Raw genomic sequence first — 23,426 nt, 5'->3', positions numbered from 1 at the left:
GAAGTAGAAGAGAAGAATCACCATCACAAGAAAAAAGGAGTAGAGATGATCGTTATGAACGAAGACCCTCTCGGAGAAGCAAGGACAAAAGGAAGGACAAGTCATCAAGCAGCTACACAAAAAGAAGACATCAAGCTCATGTTGGTGAATGGGTATCCGGTTCTGACTCCGATGATCACTCCGAATATACTCAAGATGAAGGTGTTGCCGGAGTAGCACTTGTGACAACCAACTCCTTCGACATATTTGACTCACCAAATGAAGGAATTGGGAGATCCTTCATGGCTAAAGGTCCAAAGGTAACACATCCCGAGTATGTTGATTTCAATAGTGATGAAGATGATTTGCTAGGAGATGATGATTTACTTGTTGACAACTCTAGTTATGAAAACTATGATGAGCTTGCTATAAACCATGCTAATCAAGATAAAACGAATGACGATGATAAGAAGGAGATTGAGCATCTAACTAAAGAACTGAACACTCTCAAGTTAGCTCATGAAACTATCTTGGAAGATCATCGAGAACTTTTAAGGACTCATGAGAAGCTACGCTTTGAAAAGCTTAACCTTGAGCAAGAGCATGAGTTTTTAAATGCAATCAATGATGATCTTCGCAAGAAAAGTTCTTCTTACATTGCCAAGCGTTTACTCTTGTCTACTTACATGCCACAAGTTAAATCTAGCAACAAGAACAAGAAAGATTCTTCATCTAGTAGTAACAACAATCATGCTAAATTCAATGTTGTTTCCTCTAGTAGTTCTCTTGATTCCACTAATGATTCTCTTAGCCACGTTACACTTCAGCAAGAAAATAGCTTATTGAAGGGAATTATAGAGAAAGATGTTTACAAAAGCCTTGCCGGAAGTAAGTAATTTGAGGAAACTGTGCGTAAGCAAGTAAGACACCGGAAGAATCAAGGTGTTGGTTTTGAACAAAAGTTCAATGCCAATGGAGTTGAGTGGGAAGAAGATCAATACCCCAAGAAGAAGTTTGTTCCTCAACAAGAGAAGTATGATCCTACTTCTTTCAAAGGAACACAATCTCAAGATGATCTTCCACCATAAGACCACAAGCAAAAGGGCAAGGACAAGCTTCAAGAGGAGATTGATGCATTTGAAGAAGCTCCTAAGGCCCTGGTCAAGTGGGTTCCCAAGACTACATCAAGTTCTACTTCATCAAGTACGATTGCAACTCCAAGGATTCCTATCAAGATGGTGTGGATCCCGAAGAAGAAGAACTAGAGAGTTCTTGAGGGTGACTACACCAACATAATTCACTCACATATCTTTGGCAAGGACAAGTGCAAACAACTTTCATATCTTGCACTAGTTCAAGGAGTCACAAACCCTCTTGTTGGTAAGACAAGGGACAAGGTAATCTAATGCTTCGATGGACATCATCTTGTGTACACATCACTCTATGTCTATGGATATCATTGTTTGTTCCTTGTGGGACTAACCCATGTAGGTATTGAAAGTGCAACTCACTCCAAAGGATTGCTCCGAATGATCTACATAAACATTGAGCATCCACATCTTCAACACCTACATGAAGTCATCATCGACAAAACCCAAGGTTAGTTCATCCCTCTTAGGGGGGATATCACATCTAGGGGGAGATTTACTCTAATCAATTGAGCTAAAGCAACTCTAATGGTGTGAACACAACAATGCTTTATGTAAAAGTGGCATCCCCACTTGTGCTTCAACGATGAGTATGACTTACGATCAAATGTTCTCATTTGACTCATAAGTCAATATACTCATATATAGATGACCTAGTCATCGCCAGTTGTTTGATAGATGCTAGAGTGTTTGTGCATGCTTGTCACATTCTTTTGCTATCTTATTGTGTGAGCATGTTGGTTGCATATTTTACTCATTTGAGGACATCCATTTGTTGATTGTTTGGCCTATTTCTCTCTTGCCAAATGGACGGACAAGAATGCCTAAGAACTCCCTCTAGCTATCTATGCTTTTCTTGTCTCAAACTATATTCATGCTACATCACAAAGTTTGAAGAAGTCAGATTCGAACCACTCTGTGTGAGGAGCACTCGAAGTTCCCGATTCATCATAGACTTAAACTTCCAAAACCTCTTTGTGTTTCTCGGTCTGACCGATTCATCCTTTTCCATCCTACCGAGATCACTTAGTTGATCCAGGTTTTCAATCTCGGTGCAACTGATTAGAACCTTTCGGTCACACCGAGTTGCAGTAACTGCCTGCAATTTGGCATCTCGGTGCCACCGAGTTATTCCACTCGGTCACACTGACAGGGTTAGGTTATATATACAGACGGGCCAAAATTTGGAAAAATTTTCTGAAACCCCTTCGCCCGTGCCTAACCTACTCTGCCATTTCGGGTCTTCGGATCATCCTCTCATCGCTAGTGACCTCCCGCCACTGGTCTCCGCCGCTGTCAACGGAAATCTGCCCCGCCGTTGGCACCGTATCAAGTTCGCCGCCGAACTAGGGTATGAACTTGATCTTTGTGCTAATCCACAACTTTGATTCTTAGCACATTGTGTTGCCATGATTCTTGCCATGTGTGAAATCATCCTGTCCAGCGAAAATGCACCGTAGATTAGTTTTGATTTGAAAATTTAGGGTTAGGTCTCCGCCGAATTCATCTCAGACCGACCGAGTTGTAAAAATCGGTCTCACCGATTTGGCTTAGGCCATTGCACATGCGTTTTCGGTCTAGTTTTCCCACCATAAACTGGATTCTGAGGCACACACTGCTACCCAAGTCAGGTGATCACAAGATGATCAGAGTACATGCTATAAACTTGCTGCACATATTTGATGTCCCATAGTAGTTCAAGGTCATGAGCTTGATTGTTGAGACAATCAAGAGGACTGATGCTGACCAGAAGAGAAGTTGTGGGTATGCCCCACAAATTCAGGAGCTCATCAACTCAAAGATGCGCACATGCACATATCATTTGGATAAGGAGCACCTGCCCATCTACCCTGATTTTGAAGACAATACTGTTGTAATGACTGAAGAAGATCCATCATCTGTGCAAGGACATGAGAAGAGAGAGAAGGCAAGTGCAGAGAAAGCTGCAAGAATGCCAACTGCTGAGCAGGCATCTCAAGCCTTCTTGAAGACCAAGGAAGATCATCTTGGATATCTGATCCAATCCACCCTGAGGATTGAGAAGGGCTTGGCCACCCTGACTAAGAACCAGGAGAGTTTGGAGAGGATTGTTGAGCAGAAGTTCTATGATCTGGATGTCAAGGTAACTGCTATCCAAAGTGCAGTTGAGCAGCTACAGGAGGAAGTAGAGGAGAAGAAGGGAAAGTCCACTACTGATGCTTTCAAGAGAGTGCCACAAGGCCCAAGGTGTGCCGCAGTTCCTGTGTCCGATACTCGAGCTTCAGTGTCAGCACCAGCAGCCACAGCTCCAGTGTCACCTCTAGCACCCACTCCATCAACTCCAACTACTTCATAGTAAGCCTTCATCCTTGGAGTTCTCTCTACACTACCTCCCGAAGATCAAGCCTGAGAGTCATTTAGCACTATGCATTTTTGAACTTTTTGGTAACTTGTTGCCAAAGGGGGAGAAAAATGTATAGATCATAGGCTTCGAGAGAGAGAGAGAGAGGGAGAGAGAGTGTGTGTGTTGATCCTTTTGATCTCTCTTGCTATTTTGATTAAACTTCTTTATCGTGTCCTTGTGTGGGATACTTGTTTGATCATGTGTTTGATCATTTGCTACATTAATGTTTGGTTGAATGATGCTATCCGTTACATTCCTTATATGATCATTCACTTGCTTGGTGCTGAGTGCATGCTTTTAATCTCTATAATTTTGAGCTCCCCACAAAGATGTATGTGACATGGAAGAGTAACCCATGATCCTAATTGATTGTGCATTTGCATTCCAAAGCAAATTCTAAATAATGCACAAATTTAGGGGGAGCTCTTTCTTATCACATACTTCTCAAAGCGACGATGTTTCTTTTAATTTTTCTCATTTGTCGAAACTTTGATCTATATGTTGTCATCAATTACCAAGAAGGGGGAGATTGAAAGTGCAACTATCCCTGGGTGGTTTTGGTAATTCCTAACAACATATAGTCATTGAGCTAATGCTATTTCAAGATAAACATTTCAGGAAAGCTCAACGATTGGCATGGCATGGATGAGAAAAGTGGATCCCTCAAAATGCTAAGAACAAAGAATTGGCTCAAGCTCAAAGCTCAGGACTCTACATCTTTTCATTTTAAGTGATCGAAGATCACATTGAGTCCATAGGAAAAGCCAATACTATTAAGAGGGGATGAGGTGTTGACTAATGGCTTTCTTTCTCAAAGTGCTTAGTGATATGCTCCAAAACCCTCAACTACTTTCTCACATCCACATATGTCCCAAACCAAAAGTCAAACTCGCCCACACCAAAATTTTCTATCCGGCGCCACCAAGTTCAGTTGACATAGCCACTGCCAAAAACCCTAGTATTTTCGGTCTCACCGATAGGGATCTCGGTCTCACCGAGATGGGATTGTAATATCTCTGTTTCCCCTTCGTAACATTTCGGTCAAACCGAGATGAGCGATCGGTCCCACCGAGATTGCAATGTAAACTCTTTGTTTCCCTTTCGTCATGTTTTGGTCCAACCGAGATGAGCGAATCGGTCCCACCGAGTTTGCCCGACCAGCTCTCTGTTAGTCCATTACTAAAATCGGTCTCACCGAGTTTGTGTAATCGGTCTCACCGAGATTATGTTATGCCCTAACCCTAACGAAATCGGTCCCACCGAGTTGACATGTCGATCCCACCGAGAATCCTAACGTTCACATTTTGAACTAAATCGGTCTGACCGACTTTCATGATTCGGTCCCACCGAGTTTGGTGATTTGTGTGTAATGGTTAGATTTTGTGTGGCGGCTATTTATACCCCTCCACCCACTCTTCATTTATAGAAAGAGCCATCAGAACATGCCTACACTTCCAACTTACATTTTCTGAAGAGAGAACCACCTACACTTGTGTTGAGGTGAAGATATTCCACTCGAACCACATAAATCTTGATCTCTATCCTTCCCCAAGTTGCTTTCCCCTCAAATCATCTTTCCACCAAGTCCAAATCCTGTGAGAGAGATTTGAGTGTTGGGGAGACTATCATTTGAAGCACAAGAGCAAGGAGTTCATCATCAGCACACCATTTGTTACCTCTTGGAGAGTGGTGTCTCCTAGATTGGTTAGGTGTCAGTTGGGAGCCTCCGTCAAGATTGTGGAGTTGAACCAAGGAGTTTGTAAGTGCAAGGAGATCGCCTACTTCGTGAAGATATACCCGAGTGAGGCAAGTCCTTTGTGGGCTACGGCCATGGTGGGATAGATAAGGTTGCTTCTTCGTGGACCCTTCGTGGGTGGAGCCCTCCGTGGACTCGCGCAATAGTTTCCCTTCATGGATTGAAGTCTCCATCAACGTGGATGTACGATAGCACCACCTATCGGAACCACGCCAAAAATCTCCGTGTCTCCAATTGCGTTTGCACACTCCAAACTCCTCCCTTTACCTTCATATCCAATTGTTTTACTTTCCGCTGCTATATTCGTAGAATTGCATGTGTAGGTTGATTGCTTGACTTGTGCTAAGTTGCTAAAATATGCCTAGAACAAAAATTGGGAAAAGGCTAGATTTTTATTTTGTCAAGTAGTCTAATCACCCCCCTCTAGACATACTTTCGATCCTACACTATTGTTACCACCACTATCATATTACTTTGCTACTAAATACTCTACTGTAGATATTAAGTTTCTAGGTGTGGTTGACTTGACAACTCAGCTGCTAATACTTGAGAATATTCTTTGGCTCCCCTTGTGTCGAATCAATAAATTTGGGTTGAATAGTCTACCCTCGAAGACTGTTGCGATCCCCTATACTGGTGGGTTATCAAGACCATTTTCTGGCGCCGTTGCCGGGGAGCATAGCTCTATTCTTTGAGTCACTTGTGATTTATATATGCTTATCACTATGAAGAACTTGAAAGATCATAGAACCAAGATCTATCCCTCAACTACGAGGGGAGGTAAGGAATTGCCATCTAGCTCTGCACTTGATTCACCTTCTGTTATAAGTAAACTTGCAACACCTACACCTGCTATTCATTCTGATATGTCACATGTTATTGATGATGCCACTTCTGCTTTGCATGATACATATGATCAAACTACTTCTATGCTTGATACTAGTGTGTCACTTGGTGAATTTCCTGATGAACAACTTGCTAGGACTAAAGAGAATGAAATTATTGAAACTGATAATATTGATGAAAGTGATGATGAAGATTCTCCCCCTAGGTATGAATTGCATGTTGTTCCTGAGGGTTATGTTATGTATGAAGATACTGCTAGAGACTTTCTTGCCTGCAATGATATAAGTGATCTTAAGAAACTATTAGCTAAGCTTAAAGAAAAATCTCTGAATGCTAGAATGAAATATGATCCTACTTATGCTACTTCACCTATCTTTATTACTGATAAGGATTATGATTTCTCTGTTGATCCTGATATAATTACTTTGGTTGAATCTGATCCTTTCGATGGCTATGAATCTGAAACTGTTGTGGCACATCTTACTAAATTAAATGATATAGCTACCCTGTTCACTAATGATGAGAAAACTCGCTACTATTATATCCTTAAATTATTTCCGTTCTCATTAAAGGGTGATGCTAAGATATGGTTTAATTGTCTTGAGCCTGGTTGTGTGCGTAGTCCCCAGGACTTGATTTACTACTTCTCTGCTAAATATTTCCCCGCTCATAAGAAACAAGCTGCTTTAAGAGAAATATATAATTTTGTGCAAATTGAAGAAGAAAGTCCCCCACAACCTTGGGGGAGGCTTCTCCAATTACTTAATGCTTTGCTTGATCATCCTCTCAAGAAAAATGAAATACTTGATATCTTTTATAATGGACTAACCGATGCTTCCAGAGATTACCGGATAGTTGTGATGGTTGTGTTTTCAGGGAAAGAACTATTGATCAAGCTGAATTGCTATTGTATAATATGTTGACTAATGAAAATAATTGGACACTTCCTGAACCAACTCCTAAGCCAACTCCAAAGAAAAGGGGTATTCTATTTCTCAGTCCTGAAGATATGCAAGAGGCAAAGAAATCTATGAAAGAAAAAGGTATAAAAGCTGAAGATGTTAAGAATTTACCTCCTGTTGAAGAAATACATGGTCTTAATTCATCACCTATTGAAGAAACACACGGTCTCGATAACCTGACACAGGTAGTAAAGGTAAATTCTCTCTATAGATATGATAAAGCTGAAATCCCTCCTGCTAAGTTTGTTAGCCAATGTTTGGATGAATTTGATAACTTTATGGTTAAGCAAGAAGATTTTAATGCTTATTTTGGTAGACAAATGAAACACAATGCTTGTATGATTGAACACTTGAGTGAATATATGGCTAGTGTTAAAGGTGAACTTAAACTTATTAGTAAACATGCTTCTATGGTTACCACTCAAGTAGAACAAGTACTTAAAGCTCAGAATGATTTGCTCAATGAATTGAATAGTAAGAATAATAACTTTGATGTTAGAGTTGCAACTAGAGGAGGTAAAGTGACTGATGAACCTTTGTATCCTGAGGGCCACCCTAAGAGAATTGAGCAAGATTCTCAGAGAAATAACATTGATGCACCTAGTCCTTCTAAGAGGAAGAAAAAGAAAAATGATAGGACTTTGCATGCTTCTAGTGAACCTGTTGTAGACACACCTGAGAATCCCAATGATATTTCTAACTCTGATGCTGAAACACAATCTGGTAATGAACATGAACCTAGTGATAATGTTAATGATGATGTTCATATTGATGGTCAACCTAGCAAAGATAATGATGTAGAGATTGAACCTGTTGTTGATCTTGATAACCCACAATCAAAGAATCAACATTATCATAAGAGAGACTTTATTGCTAGGAAGCACGGTAAAGAAAGAGAACCATGGGTTCAGAAACCCATTCCTCCTAAACCATTGTGATAGCCTGGCTTAATAGGGATAATAGACTACTCATATCAATAAGGAATTACTTCTTTTCCGGAAGCCCATTCGGACAGAACTCCAAAGTTAAGCATGCTCATCTTGGAGTAGTTTTAGGATGGGTGACCGACCGGGAAGTTGCTCCCGGGTGCGCACGAGTGAGGACAAAGTGCGCAGAAAAGACTAGTATTGCTGTGGGGCTAGTCTAGATCCCGCCAGGAGTAACGACCACCGGCGGGTGTGTCCGAGGCGTTACAAGTTGGTATCAGAGCCGACCCTCGCGGTTACATGGATGTTTGCGGATAGGTGTGCGGTCATGTTGTTCATGACGTTTGTGACCCGTCGTGGCACACGACATGGTACATGTACCGGACTGGATGCACAGACGTATGTGCCAAGAGGGAACATTCCTATGGCCCAACGAGGACGTCGGTTTCTCTGAGTGGGGGTCTATGTGATAGCCTGGCTTAATAGGGATGATAGACTACTCATATCAATAAGGAATTCCTTCTTTTCGAAAGCCCATTCAGACAGAACTCCAAAGTTAAGCGTGCTCAGCTTGGAGTAGTTTCAGGATGGGTGACCGACCGGGAAGTTGCTCTCGGGTGCGCATGAGTGAGGACAAAGTGCGCAGAAAATACTAGTATTGATCTGTGGGTCCAGTCTAGATCCCGCCAGGAGTAACGACCACCGGCGGGTGCATCCGGGGCGTTACAACCATCGAAGAAAAAGGACGATGAGGATTTTGAGCGCTTTGCTGAAATGATTAGACCTATATTTTTGCGTATGCATTTGACTAATATGCTTAAAATGAATCCTTATGCTAAATATACCGGAAGCTGACATAAGAGAAAGATACCGGAAGCTGCAATTTCCACCATGCTTTCTAATTATACTTTTAAGGGTGGAATACCAAAGAAACTTGGAGATCTAGGAGTACCAACTATACCATGCTCCATTAAAAGAAACTATGTTAAAACTACTTTATGTGATCTTGGAGCCGGTGTTAGTGTTATGCCTCTCGCTTTATATCACTACTAGGAAAAGGGCTATAGATAGGATTGACACTAATGGCGCACCAGGGAACTAGTGCGCCACTACTATATACTAATGGCGCACCAGTTGGGGATGCGCCATTAGTGTGGAAGACACTAATGGTGCACCGGAAAATAGGTGCACCACTAGTGATAATTTTTTTCCATTTTTACATACATACTAATGGCGCATCCTACAGAAGTGCGCCATTACTAGTTCTAACTAGTAATGGCGCACCAGACAGGGAGTGCGCCAGTACTGAATTTTTTTATATTCTTTTTTTTGCAAAACTACTAATGGCGCACTGCCTCACAGTGCGCCATTACAAGTTTAAACTACTAATGGCGCACCCTGTAAAAGTGCGCCATTAGTATATATACCGGAAGCTGACATAAGAGAAAGATACCGGAAGCTGCAATTTCCACCATGCTTTATACCTACTATTCCGTCTGGTTTTTGGTTTCTAGTCTGATTTTATTAGTTGCTATGATTGGGGCTATAGTACTTACTATGCATAGGACTACAAAGGTGAAAAGACAGGATGTATTCCGACGAAATGCCTTGGATTCTAGGAGCCATATAATGAACAGGACTATTTCTCCTTTTGGCCATAGCCATAGAAGAAGCTTCTCCTCCGGAGCGGGGGGACCGCCTGACAATTACAAAGAAACCTTTAAAATGTGGATTTAGTGCTCAGAATATAAGGATTTCCCTGGCTTAAAATGCAAGATAGACAGACTTCTTGCATTCCTTGAGCCTGGGGAGATCCTATTCATGGTAAACACGTTCCCCCGGGACTTTCCTCTGCTCGAGATCTTAGAACCCCAGGATATCCGAAATATAATTGCTCACTCGCACAAGCAGTGGAAGCCACCCAAAAAGGGAGGCTAGTAATTTTTTTGGTAGGTTTGTATTGTTTCTCGAATTGGTAGGTTTCTCGAAGTAGTTTTAGTAGGTTTCTCAGGAAATAGAGATGCCGAGGCCCCTACTTACCTTATGGGTAGGTAGGGGGAAGGAAGAGTGGGTCAGAGGGCTTCCTTCACAGTGCATACCTCTCTTTCTCTTTTGAGTTTTTCTGGTCGCGCAAGATCTTTGGTCTTCCCCCGGAACCGATGAAAAAGCGGGTCGCTTCTTATGGACTCGCTCAGAATGATTCTTTTATATCTAAGGAAAGGGGATGACATTATCGCCATTGATTGAATTCGTACGTCTATCGCTATCCCGGGCCGAGGAGAGGGGGTTTCGGAAGGAGGAAGGCTCGTTTCATTATCGAATATCGTGTAGAACTCACTTGCCCTGCCTTTTGCTAGGAGAGTGTAGTTCGAGCATTCTATTGTGTGCTCGATCCGTGATACGCAAAGCAATCTCCTGTTTACTATTGATCTAATGACAGTTGATTGAGACTTGCCATTGTCGTCTTTCGAAAGCGAACTCTTATCTGGTTGCACTCGGGTTCTCCTGTCGACTTGTTTTTCAATAGTAAATCACAGGCAGTATGCCCTATTTGAAAACATGCAATGAGGGTACGAGCAACACTCCCCAAACTTGGCATGACTCATCGCCATCTTGTATTCATGATCTTACCTCTATTGGTCACAAATGCATAGCATAGGATCGAGTGGATCGGCACCCAATAGGCCAGATTTTCCTATCTTTGATGTTAGAAGTGATTCCAATCTATTTTTCTATAGTGATAGTTCACACATTAGCAATTAGCACTGCCTCAAAGCAAACATAGGAACTAGGGAGTTCATCGAGAGAAAGTCCCTTTAGTTTCGTACTTCCCTGTTTCGGATTTGCATATGTCTTTAATCGCAATAGTTGTAGAGAAATCCCTCAATCACGGGACAATCCTCCAGGGCAAAGGTACTTCCAAAGCTCAGAAGGTTCATCTGTGCATGAAAGGAATGAAACAAATTCCATAGAAAAAATAGGAAAATCCCCACCGAGATCGGTACCTATCTAGATCCCCAGCTTCGACAACAAAACTCCTTCGCATTTTGCGACCATTCCCGCGAGGACTACGATTCGGATTATCTAATGTCATCCCCAAACAGAATTACACCTCTTAAGAGGAAGGGACGGCCCTCTATCCGGTGTGGGTTCCTACGAATTATTGTATGGTTCCGGATCCAGGTCCCTCTGCCCTTGCTTTTTGTTATTCCATAGGGGTATGGATTGAAGTAATCACTAATCCAGGAAAGATGGATCTTTAGCTAGAAAAACGAAAAGCCAATACGCCATGTATCAAAACAATAGGGATAGGGGTAGTTGTATACCACCTACGAATAGGAAGATCCTGGGTTTTGTAAGAAAACTACGAATAGGAAGATCCTGGGTTTTGTAAGAAATCCAATTTCATCAATTCTAAGCACGGTAACGGCAGTGCTCCTATCCAACGGCCGGGGATCTATTCGATTTCTCAATTTGCTAATGCCGATAAGCTTAGGTTGTTATTTCATCGTCTTGCGCTAAAAAGGCACCCTCCTATTATGCTAACAAAGGGACGGATAACGGCAAAGCGGAACAGCAATAGCGAAAGCAGGTACAGTAACGGCGCAATCCCTAAAAAAAGAATCAAAATAGAGAAATTTAGAGCGCTGCGAATTTCCTTCTTTTGATAATGCTACCCACACAGTCACGGCTCCTATCCGGTCACCGGGTTAAACAATTGATTCCTCTCAACGCATCCCCGCGGTAAAGAGCTAGTCGTATTCTTTTGAGAATTCTCTAGTTGTATTCAAGCAAGAGTCCTCGGCATCCTACGAAAACAAGCGCTAGGAATATCAATAGCGTTAGCGTTAGCGTCCTGGCCTTTGCTTGGGGATTCCTCTATGGAATTCCAAACATGCCATTGCTTTGCCTTTGCTCGTCCCTTTGATTCAATCCTTCTTCTCCTCGAAAGCTACAACTAGAAAATATATTCTTCTTTGCCGGTGCGAACCCTTCTTTTGAATAACAACCATTGGCAAGACCAGCGAAATCCGAATACTAATCCGAGGAAAGCCCATCCCTACTTCCCTTTGCTGTTGTTCCTCGAAATCCTCTACTAGTCATTGGTTTCAAAGCAAAGGTATCCGGTATAGGGGGTCGTGGGCAGGTTAGTGTTTCATTTCGATAGGTGATAGTGGTATACCCAAACCATATGGTATAGGTCTTGGAAAGGAAAGTAAATCAAGTCCATCTTACAGGATTTCTTCACTTGCTTGGGCTTAAGCGGTACCAGTACCCGGAGAATAGTTCCATTCTCTTTCTCCACATGACACCCTTGTGTTGTCAAACTAATGAATCCCTCTCCGCCCCTGCTCCGACAAAGCAATAAGCACTAGGGTATCCACCCACCCGCCAGTTCGAATAGCCGGTTTCCTCCCCTTCCGCTCAAGCTAAAGGTTCTGGGCTACGGCTTCCGGTTCCGTATTCCGATTCGTCTTCGGATAGCATTAGAAAATCCCTTTCATGCCTTGCCAATACAACTATTATTTTTCTTAGCCGAGGAGCCTTTGGAAGTACCGTTGTTGGATCGGATTGAGCCATTATAGGATCGGATAAAGATTCACTCTTTGCCAATGCCTGCTTCCTTGGTTTCCTACTTTCTGCATCGAAAGTGACTTTTTGCTCAGTATCGAGAACCACTTCTTCTCCTTTTCGAGGCGTAGATCGCCCGTCATCTGATTTGCTTCGTCAAAGCGGATAGCATTATGGAATTGATTATATTCGTAGAAAAAGCACCCCTATTTAATAAGTCCTCGGAAATGATCTCATCCAGTACTTCTCTCAGCCTATTTGCCAAGACTTTGGAGCATAGCTTGTAAATGACATTGCACAAAGATATCGGCCTATACTGTGAGATTTCTTGGGGGTTCTACTGTCAGCAAGTGCACTATTATTTACTTCACCGCGTACTTAAAGAATTGTTGGTAGCAAAGAACAGCACCTGATAGAAAGGATGCTAACCAAGCCTCTTCTGTTTAAGCAAGGCTAAGCCAGAATAAGGGGTACAGTAGGCTGGTGACCCTGACGATAGCACTAAGACTGCCTCGGGAATCTCCTCAATCGTTGAAGAGTGCCTCGGGAATTGAATAAAAGCACTGATATCCATATAATCCTACAATTATGCTCTATTCTCTTGAAGAGAAGACACTTGAACTTCGTCATGTGCTATTGATCCTTTTGAACCTAAATTCACATTGGCTCTTTTTGGCATACAGCTTTTGTTTTTCTGTGAAAGTCCTCCTTCCTCTGGACAAAGATTACATTAGAGGTGCCTCGACCCGAAAGAGCATGATACAATCAATTAGGACGTAGCTCTGCTACAAGAAAGGATAGGACTTTTGCCAAGTCTAGAGTTCGACTTCTAAAAAGAGAAAGCCACTAACAAAAAGAAAGAAAAGAGGAGGAAGCTGGACTTACCTCTGTTCGAGATACAATGAATCGAATAAATAAGTCTTATGGATGAATGTTGAAGACGGACGATACAACCCTACTAAAAGTCACAAAGCTCACTTCGCTATCAGGCCTAGCAGCTGCTTCATAATATAGGTGAGATAGATTAATTGATTGTTTCTTTTTTTTGTTATAGAATTCTAAATCGAGCATTAGTTTGAACGACATAGAAAACTCTTTTCCAACTAAGCACTCTTGAGCATCAAGCAATTATATGGCTTGGATTCGGTCTGTTCCATCTTTTACCTTTGGAAAAATAAAGGGATTGGAGCCGCAAATCCTTGTTGAAGAGGATATCGAGCACAAGAGTGAAGAGTGAAGAGTAGAGGGCGCATTGGATGTGCGCTCCCTATGAACGATGTCCCACTAGAAATGGATCTTCGGAAAGAAGAGTGTTTCTCTTGATATTTCTATTCTATTCTATTTCTATAAGTGAATTATTGATCAAGATCAAATGGAGAAAATGTAGATGTGAAACTATGTTCTTTGAACACCTTCTTCCATGCTATTGAAGCTGGCAAACAGGGGAGTGAGTGAAGAGAGAAGCCATGCCTCTTTCGATGTGAGGCAAGCGATGAACGAGTAGATGCTGCCCTTAGACCAATTTTCTCTTTCGGTAGCTGACACCGAGATGGGCTAGGCTAGGAAACCTTATTCGAGACGATAGGGATGGTAAACAAAGCGATGGGGTATACGTACGAATTGGAATACAAATGAAATCATTGCCTATAAAGATGAACCCGTTAGCGTATAGGAACAACAGCATATGAAAGTTGGGTGGATACTCCTATTTAATTGGTTTAACCAGAAACAGAGGATAGGATTCGAAAAGTCAACCGGAAACCGAGCCCTAACCTTTAATTGATGAGAATTTCCATACCCCTACTACTCGTATGTATTGGCGTGGGTTCGTATGTAAACATTCGTATTGGCTTAGCAGAGCACTTCGTATCCCGCCACAACCGATCCTTTGCTTCCTTCTCACTCAGCTTTTTGACTCAACAGTCGTTCCCCCTGTTACACAAAGCTACGTATACAGGGGTAGTTGTTCATCCCTTTTGCTCGTGACATATCCCCTCGCTCTGTCTTCTATTCCTTCTGTGCGTTACGTTACTAAGGCCATCGGTCTTATGGAAAGAGAAGGCATATAATCGATTCTTTGACCGGCTTTGCTTCTTTCGTGATTCACGTAGATTGGAATTCACTTTCTTTAGGGCATGGCTAGTTTCGGGTTTTCTAAAACCATCGCCCAACTCTTTCTTATTCAGACACGCCAACTGATATGTTGGATTAACAAGCTAGGGAATAATTGGGGCTTATGTGGACCCCTTCCCTTTAATTTAAGAAAGAGGTCTTCCTAGCTGACTTGAAACTAGATCTTCTTCCGAGTTTCGTTCTCTATGGCTTGTGAATTGCTGTACTGCCTGTTTCACTCTCTTCTAAGGGATCTCCTCCTATGGAGGTATGTAAAGTGGGTTCTATCGCATTTTCCATCTTAGGGCGAGCAATATAAGCAATTCTGGTATCAACAGATACATTGTTTGGGAAAGAAAGTGAAAACAATAGATCCAATTCTGGGTTTTGGGGATGGATTTCTCACAACCCTGAGGTGCTTGCTAATCTCTCGGACGAGTCGATGTCAATAGCAATTCTGATGAAACATCTTAAACATCTTTAGTGCCTTTTGCCTTTGAGCTCAATCGATCAGAAGAAAGGGAATATAACCTGCCCCTCATTGTCCTTCAATCATGGTGCAATGAATATCGTAGATAGAGTGATTTCGATCTCATATAGCTAGCTTTCCTTTCAAAGTGAAACGATTTTCCTTTTACGTTGAGATATTTGAATTGGATTTTCTTTCACCACTACTATCGTAACGCACAGAAAACACTGACGTTTCCGCTCGCTTTCAACCACTGCCACTTTACCTGAGCACTGTGACGCAGTCGGTCAAGTATTGAGTTTCTGCTAGTATATCAAGGACTTATGAGAACTGAAAAGAAAAAAACGAAAAAAGGAATTCTCATAGTTCATTGAATTAAGGGAGGGCCATTCGTGGGGGGTTCGTGGAAGAGTTGGGTTCGATTCCCTTTATACGCGATGTGGCGAAAAAGACTGATTCAACGAAATATGCCATGCCAGCATTAAGATTTAAAACGTGTCGTCTACTTCCAGGAAATGTTCGGAACAGAGAACTTTCTCTAATCCAACGCCGTATTCTCCGAAGATTGAGGAACAAGAGGAGATCCATTAAAAGAAATCTTTCTCGGAGAGAAAATCGAAACAGTAACATCAAATCACAAACTACACGAAAGTTGTCTCTTTATTATGGGGATTTACCCATAAGGGAGATGCACAGAGGAAGAGAACTAACTTCATATATCCCTTTTTTACTCAATCAAGAAACAAGATCGGACGTGATTCCGGTTCGTCTCCATTTTAGTGACACTCTTCCTCAAGCAAGGCAGCCGATAAGTCATCGAAGGGTTTGTTTGAATAATGGACTGGTAACCATTACTCATTTGAAAGTTTCCCACGGTGATCTAATATCTTTTAAAGAAAATGACGCGAGAACCCGCGGTTTTGAAATAAGGAGATCTTTCTATATCGACATATCAGTTGGAAAAATCATAGGCAAATTCCTATCGGCCATATCAGTTGGAAAAAGAAGAGGCAAATTCCTACCGGCCAGAATCTGGAGAAGAACAAAAAAAGAATGGTTCCGCTTACTCACAACTCAGAGGGGATGCCGCTTACTACTCAAATCCAAGGAATTGCAAAAGTTGCGTTCTTATATGCAAGAAGAAGACTTTGAAAGAACAAAGAAGTTTGGATCCGCAAAAGTATGCTTAGGCAGTTCCTTCGCTGAGCACAACAGAATGAAGAGGAATTTGTTTCATTTCAAATACTTCTTCTTATTGAAAAGAGGGAAGGAGAAAAACCGAAATCTTCCTACTCGAACAATAAGTCCTTTTGTAGAAAAGTCTTCTTTATATAGTAATTCGACCTATTGCTCCGGATCCCCGTTTACTAGGAAGATAAGAATCAAAAGGATCGAACTACCTACTCATTATTCGGAGGTGAATCATAGAACACTAAAAGCTGTGGTATCTTATGGACCTAACATAGGTCACATCCCTCACGACATAAGATTGAAAGATCCAAACCTTCCTCTTCGGAGCGGAAACGGACGTGGCCAAAACATATAAAAAAAGATCGGCCTAGTCGCTCATAGGGACATATCTATCCGGATAGAGGATAGTCTAGATCAATTTTGAGAAAAATCTCTCTCTATATAGATAGGTATCTCTGTGGATAGAGATAAAGATAGGGATCCCTATAAATCGAAATATATGGAAAAAGTGCACTTTTTGACTACTACTACTATTTCTTAGACTTTTTCAAGGAAACATCGTTTTTTCGATTTTGACTGAATTGGTCGGAGCGTAGACGAGCAAGCAGAGCCCAGGAAAGAGGTCAGATCGTCATAGAGCAGTCGACTATAAGTATAAGACTGCTGGCCTGAGAGAAGGCAGTCTCTCTCGGGAAACATGGCCCAATTTCTCTTCTTTCTTTTCACACGGGCAACAATTGGGAATAAAACAGACCATGAACATGAGTTTAAAATGTAAAAAAAGGGAAGAGTGCATTCTCCACTTTCTTATCTCGAAAATGCGTAATATAGTGATGTCATGTGTCTGTTTCTCTGAAAAGGTGGGTCGGCCCTTAGGGCAAACAGTAGTGCCAGGTTCCATTGTGGAACGGTCGTTTGCCGGTGACCTTTGTCCGCTGTAGTACGAGTGACTGGCGCATCGCATCCAATCTCTCATGTCAATGAGTCAGTTAGAAAACAGCTCCAAATGAATCAGTGATTTCCCCTTTATTTCCCTCGGAGCGCAAGGGGAAACAAGATTGAGAATGAATTAAAACACACCAAATGTTTCATTTTGCCTATTATCAGTGGTCAGCTCTGATACAAACCAGGGGAAAAAGAACCTGGAACGCCTTCTTTAAGGCGCTACTATTTCTAGCGGCATAGGTGCTTTATCACAAATACGAAAGATGTACATACGAGGACTACGATTCCTATTTAGGGATATTCCTACGAGCGATAGACGTAGTAAGGAAATTACGTACGCCAATAACAAATACGAATACGAATTACGCCTACGAGCCTACGCAATGGCATGTTTCTGGTTTTTACCTACTATTCCGTCAAGTATAATTAGAAACTACTCCGTCTGGAAAATCTGGCCTATTGGGTGCCGATCCACTATAGAAAAATAGATTGGAATCACTTCTAACATCAAAGATAGGAAAATCTGGCCTATTGGGTGCCGATCCACTCGATCCTATGCTATGCATTTGTGACCAATAGAGGTAAGATCATGAATACAAGATGGCGATGAGTCATGCCAAGTTTGGGGAGTGTTGCTCGTACCCTCATTGCATGTTTTCAAATAGGGCATACTGCCTGTGATTTACTATTGAAAAACAAGTCGACAGGAGAACCCGAGTGCAACCAGATAAGAGTTCGCTTTCGAAAGACGACAATGGCAAGTCTCAATCAACTGTCATTAGATCAATAGTAAACAGGAGATTGCTTTGCGTATCACGGATCGAGCACACAATAGAATGCTCGAACTACACTCTCCTAGCAAAAGGCAGGGCAAGTGAGTTCTACACGATATTCGATAATGAAACGAGCCTTCCTCCTTCCGAAACCCCCTCTCCTCGGCCCGGGATAGCGATAGACGTACGAATTCAATCAATGGCGATAATGTCATCCCCTTTCCTTAGATATAAAAGAATCATTCTGAGCGAGTCCATAAGAAGCGACCCGCTTTTTCATCGGTTCCGGGGGAAGACCAAAGATCTTGCGCGACCAGAAAAAACTCAAAAGAGAAAGAGAGGTATGCACTGTGAAGGAAGCCCTCTGACCCACTCTTCCTTCCCCCTACCTACCCATAAGGTAAGTAGGGGCCTCGGCATCTCTATTTCCTGAGAAACCTACTAAAACTACTTCGAGAAACCTACCAATTCGAGAAACAATACAAACCTACCAAAAAAATTACTAGCCTCCCTTTTTGGGTGGCTTCCACTGCTTGTGCGAGTGAGCAATTATATTTCGGATATCCTGGGGTTCTAAGATCTCGAGCAGAGGAAAGTCCCGGGGGAACGTGTTTACCATGAATAGGATCTCCCCAGGCTCAAGGAATGCAAGAAGTCTGTCTATCTTGCATTTTAAGCCAGGGAAATCCTTATATTCTGAGCACTAAATCCACATTTTAAAGGTTTCTTTGTAATTGTCAGGCGGTCCCCCCGCTCCGGAGGAGAAGCTTCTTCTATGGCTATGGCCAAAAGGAGAAATAGTCCTGTTCATTATATGGCTCCTAGAATCCAAGGCATTTCGTCGGAATACATCCTGTCTTTTCACCTTTGTAGTCCTATGCATAGTAAGTACTATAGCCCCAATCATAGCAACTAATAAAATCAGACTAGAAACCAAAAACCAGACGGAATAGTAGGTATAAAGTAAATTGCCCAATGTTTCCAAATTAGTAGTTTCTAATTACGCCTACGAGCCTACGAATATTTGACTAATATGCTTAAAATGAATCCTTATGCTAAATATACCGGAAGCTGACATAAGAGAAAGATACCGGAAGCTGCAATTTCCACCATGCTTTCTAATTATACTTTTAAGGGTGGAATACCAAAGAAACTTGGAGATCTAGGAGTACCAACTATACCATGCTCCATTAAAAGAAACTATGTTAAAACTACTTTATGTGATCTTGGAGCCGGTGTTAGTGTTATGCCTCTCGCTTTATATCACTACTAGGAAAAGGGCTATAGATAGGATTGACACTAATGGCGCACCAGGGAACTAGTGCGCCACTACTATATACTAATGGCGCACCAGTTGGGGATGCGCCATTAGTGTGGAAGACACTAATGGTGCACCGGAAAATAGGTGCACCACTAGTGATAATTTTTTTCCATTTTTACATACATACTAATGGCGCATCCTACAGAAGTGCGCCATTACTAGTTCTAACTAGTAATGGCGCACCAGACAGGGAGTGCGCCAGTACTGAATTTTTTTATATTCTTTTTTTTGCAAAACTACTAATGGCGCACTGCCTCACAGTGCGCCATTACAAGTTTAAACTACTAATGGCGCACCCTGTAAAAGTGCGCCATTAGTATATATATATATTTTTTACTTTTCTGCAAAATTACTAATGGCGCACCACCTGTAGGTGCACCATTAGTAACCAGGGTTACTAATGGCGCATTTGCAGGTGGTGCGCCATTAGTAACCTGGGACCCCAACAAGATATTTTGGACAGCCACACCTACCCACTCACTTTCCCCACTTCATTCCCTCCACCTCCTTCTCCAAGCTTTCGGCTGCCTCCTCCTCCTCACCTCATTTCCACCATAGATTCATCAAAATTAAGTGGTGAAATTACCTTTTTTTGATAGGTAAGTAAGGGGAAAGCTATCTTCATGATGTTTGTGGTGTTGCATGTGTTTGTGGTGTTGCATATATGTTTGTGTTTGCAGGTACCGATATTTGAAATGTGATAGTTGCCAATATTTTGCCAGAATGTTGATTCATTTCCGTTTCGGCGAGAATTTTGGCACTATGCATTCTTTTTGGTCCTATTTTTAGGGAAGGTCATGCCAAATTTTTTCTTGGTTCTAAAATATCGTTTTGCTCTACCCCGCAGGCGACCATGGTCCGCACGATGACCGAAGGCATCGTGAATAGGTTTTTGAGGTCCGCGAAGGCCGAGATGCTTCAAAAGAACGAGACGGAGATAAGATGTCCGTGTCGAAGATGCAAGCTGAAGAGCCTTATTGCGGACTCGGATTCCGAGCAGGTGCGGGACTACCTACTCTTGCGTGGTTTCATGGATGGCTATCGGTGGCAAGGTGATGAAGATGACTATGAAGTCTTCCATGGGGGCCGGGCAAGAAATGAGGAAGGGCAACAAGACAAGAACCACCGCGGCGAGGGCGGGCGAGAAGACGAAGAATCTCCAGGACATGATCACGACGGTGATGCTGTACACAGTCATCATGTAGAAGATGTCGTACATGATGATGAGGAAGATCAAGACGAAGGGCATGATCATGAAGATGAAGATGCCGGAGCAGACGACGATGGAGGCTGGGTGCAGGACCCTCATATTCAAGAGCTGCTTCTCAAGCAGACGGATAACGCAACAGCTGCCGCCCGAGAGAAAGCCAAGCTGGATCAACTAGAGATAGACGCGGTTACCCCATTGTATGAAGGATGCAGGCCCAAGGATACCCGCCTGAAAGTAACACTCATGGCTCTGGAGATGAAGGTAAAACACAAAATGACCGACGCATGCTTCGATGAGAACATGTCATTCTGGCACGAGCGTCTTCCCAAGGGGAACAAGTGCCCGACCAGTTTCGAGGAGGCGAAGAAAATCGTGTGTCCTCTGGATTTACCGCACGTGAAATACCATGTGTGCATGAACAATTGCATCATTTATCAGGACGAGCACGCGGAGTCTTCCAAATGTCCGGTGTGCGGCGTCACTCGATACAAGAAGAGGAAGAAAGCTCCTTGAAAATCGGTGTGGTACTTTCCGATCACTCCCAGACCCTAAGGTAGCAAAGCTCCTGCATTGGCATGCGGATAGGGAGGAGAAGAAGCGGGAAGATGACGGGAATGATCCGGAGATAAATAAAAAAGACAAGATGCTGAGTCACCCTAAGGATGCGAGCCAGTGGCAAGAGTTGAACTTCGAATACCCAGAATTTGGGAAGGATCCAAGGAACATCGTGTTGTGTGCGAGCACCGATGGAGTCAATCTGTTTGGCAGCCAGAGAAGCACACATAGCACCTGGCCTGTGTTTGTGTGGATGTACAACCTTTCCCCCTGGCTGTGCATGAAGAGGAAGTACATTCACATGAGTATGCTAATTGAAGGGCCGAAACAACCAGGGAACGACATCAATATGTATCTACGGCTGCTGAAAGAGGAGCTAGACACGCTGTGGAAAACGCCAGCCAATACGTGGGACGCCGCAGATAAATAATATTTCCCTATGAGAGCCGCACTGCTCACGATGGTGCATGACTATCTCGGTTACGGATATCTCGCGGGGCAGGTAGTCCACGGATTTTCTGGATGCGTAAGGTGCATGGATGACACAATGTATCACCAGCTAGATAGAGATCTCGGGTCTTCGAAAACCGTGTTCATGGGACATCAAACGTGGCTTCGCGACGATGACCCGTGGAGGAAATGCAAGGATCTGTTCGATGGTGAAACCGATCCCCAAAAACGCCCGCGTACGAGGAGCGGCGAGGAAATAGACGAGCTGTTGAAAAATTGGAAAGATTGCCCACTGTCGGGAAAGAAGCAAAAGGCGCCAGAGCCGGGAAAGAAGCGAAAGGCGCCAGAGCCGTTGCTGAAGGTATGGAAAACGAGGTCTGTTTTCTGGGACTTGCCGTACTGGAAGATCCACCGTGTGCCTCACAGCCTTGATGCCATGCATATCACGAAGAACGTGTGCAAGAGTCTGCTTGGTACCCTGCTCAACATGCCAGAGAGGACCAAAGATGGGCCGAAAGCAAGGGCAGACTTGAAATCAATGGGCATCAGGCAGGAGCTTCATGCTAATGATGATGATGATGATGATGATGATGATGAGGCAAAACAGGACACAGAAACTCGTCGCAAAGGCAAAAAGGCCAAGAAGACCGGAAGTGACTACCCTCCCTCGTGCTTCACTCTAAGTCAGGAGGAGATCGAGCAGTTTTCACCTGCCTCGTAGGAATAAACTTCCTTACGGTTACGCGAGGAAGATAAGTAGATACCTAGACCCAGCGAAGCAGAAGTTCAGCGGGATGAAGTCTCACGACTGTCACGTGCTGATGACGCAGATACTTCTAGTTGCAATCCGTGGGATCATGGACGCGCACATCCGTGAAATGCTATTTGGTGTATGCAACTTTTTCGACGTCATCTCTCAGAAGTCGATTGGCGTGAGGCAACTCAGAAGGCTACAGGAAGAGATCGTGGTGATACTATGCGAGCTTGAGATGTACTTCCCGCCCGCATTCTTCAATGTTATGGTGCATCTGCTGGTCCATATCGTGGAGGATATCATCCAACTCGGGCTGACGTTCCTGCACAGCATGATGCCGTTCGAAAGGATGAATGCTGTCATCAAAGGATACGTTCGCAACATGTCACATCTAGAGGGAAGTATAGCCAGGGGCTTTCTGACCGAAGAGTGCATCTCCTACTGCACGAATTATCTAGGCATCGAGAACCCCGTTGGTCTGCCCGTCAACAGGCACCTCGGCAGGCTCGCTGGATGGGGTCACCGTGAGGGTCGCCGCGAAATGCATGTCGACTTCGAGGGTCGACTCGCCGACTTTGAAAGAGCAAACCTAGTCGCGCTACAACACATAGACGTGGTCGATCCTTGGGTGGTAGAGCACAAAACCTTTATTCAGAAGACGTACAATGACCGAGGCCAACAGAGGACGGACGGAGATATAATCAAAGAGCACAACTCATGTTTCACGCATTGGTTCAAGCAGAAGCTTTTGTCGTACCCTTTACATGAGGATTCTTCCGCGGAAGAACAACTCATATTCGCCATGTCACAGGGCGCCAACGCCGGCATTGGAGCTTAATGCACCCGGGTGTACGCCGGACGGCACCTCGCCAGCAAGCGGCCACTCCGTCAGTTGCACGCCCGCCATTGGCGGTGCCTCGACATTAGCCGAGCTCGATGGCATCATGGTAACTAAGCCTCTCGGCCGAGGACTTCATCTCCTTGCCTTTGACTGGGCATCCTTGACGCCCTACATGTTTTCGCAGGGCGCCGCCAACGTTCCTTGCACTCTCCTGCACTTCGTGGGCGGCGAGT

At 43.3% G+C, this 23,426-nt stretch overlaps 1 protein-coding gene across 1 annotated transcript; it reads left to right on the top strand.

The window, feature by feature from the left end:
• Nucleotides 1-14,153: 14,153 nt before the first annotated feature.
• LOC123085263 (ribosomal protein S4, mitochondrial) lies at nucleotides 14,154-17,071 on the top strand. Its single transcript, XM_044506885.1, has one exon. The coding sequence runs from the start codon at nucleotides 15,626-15,628 to the stop codon at nucleotides 16,697-16,699; it is 1,074 nt and encodes a 357-aa protein (XP_044362820.1). The 5' UTR covers nucleotides 14,154-15,625; the 3' UTR covers nucleotides 16,700-17,071.
• Nucleotides 17,072-23,426: the final 6,355 nt, after the last annotated feature.

Source organism: Triticum aestivum, chromosome 4A, assembly GCF_018294505.1.
Source record: "Triticum aestivum cultivar Chinese Spring chromosome 4A, IWGSC CS RefSeq v2.1, whole genome shotgun sequence".
Taxonomy (NCBI): domain Eukaryota; kingdom Viridiplantae; phylum Streptophyta; class Magnoliopsida; order Poales; family Poaceae; genus Triticum; species Triticum aestivum.
Note: the sequence above shows the minus strand (reverse complement) of the source record. Positions and strands in the feature narration are given on the sequence as shown.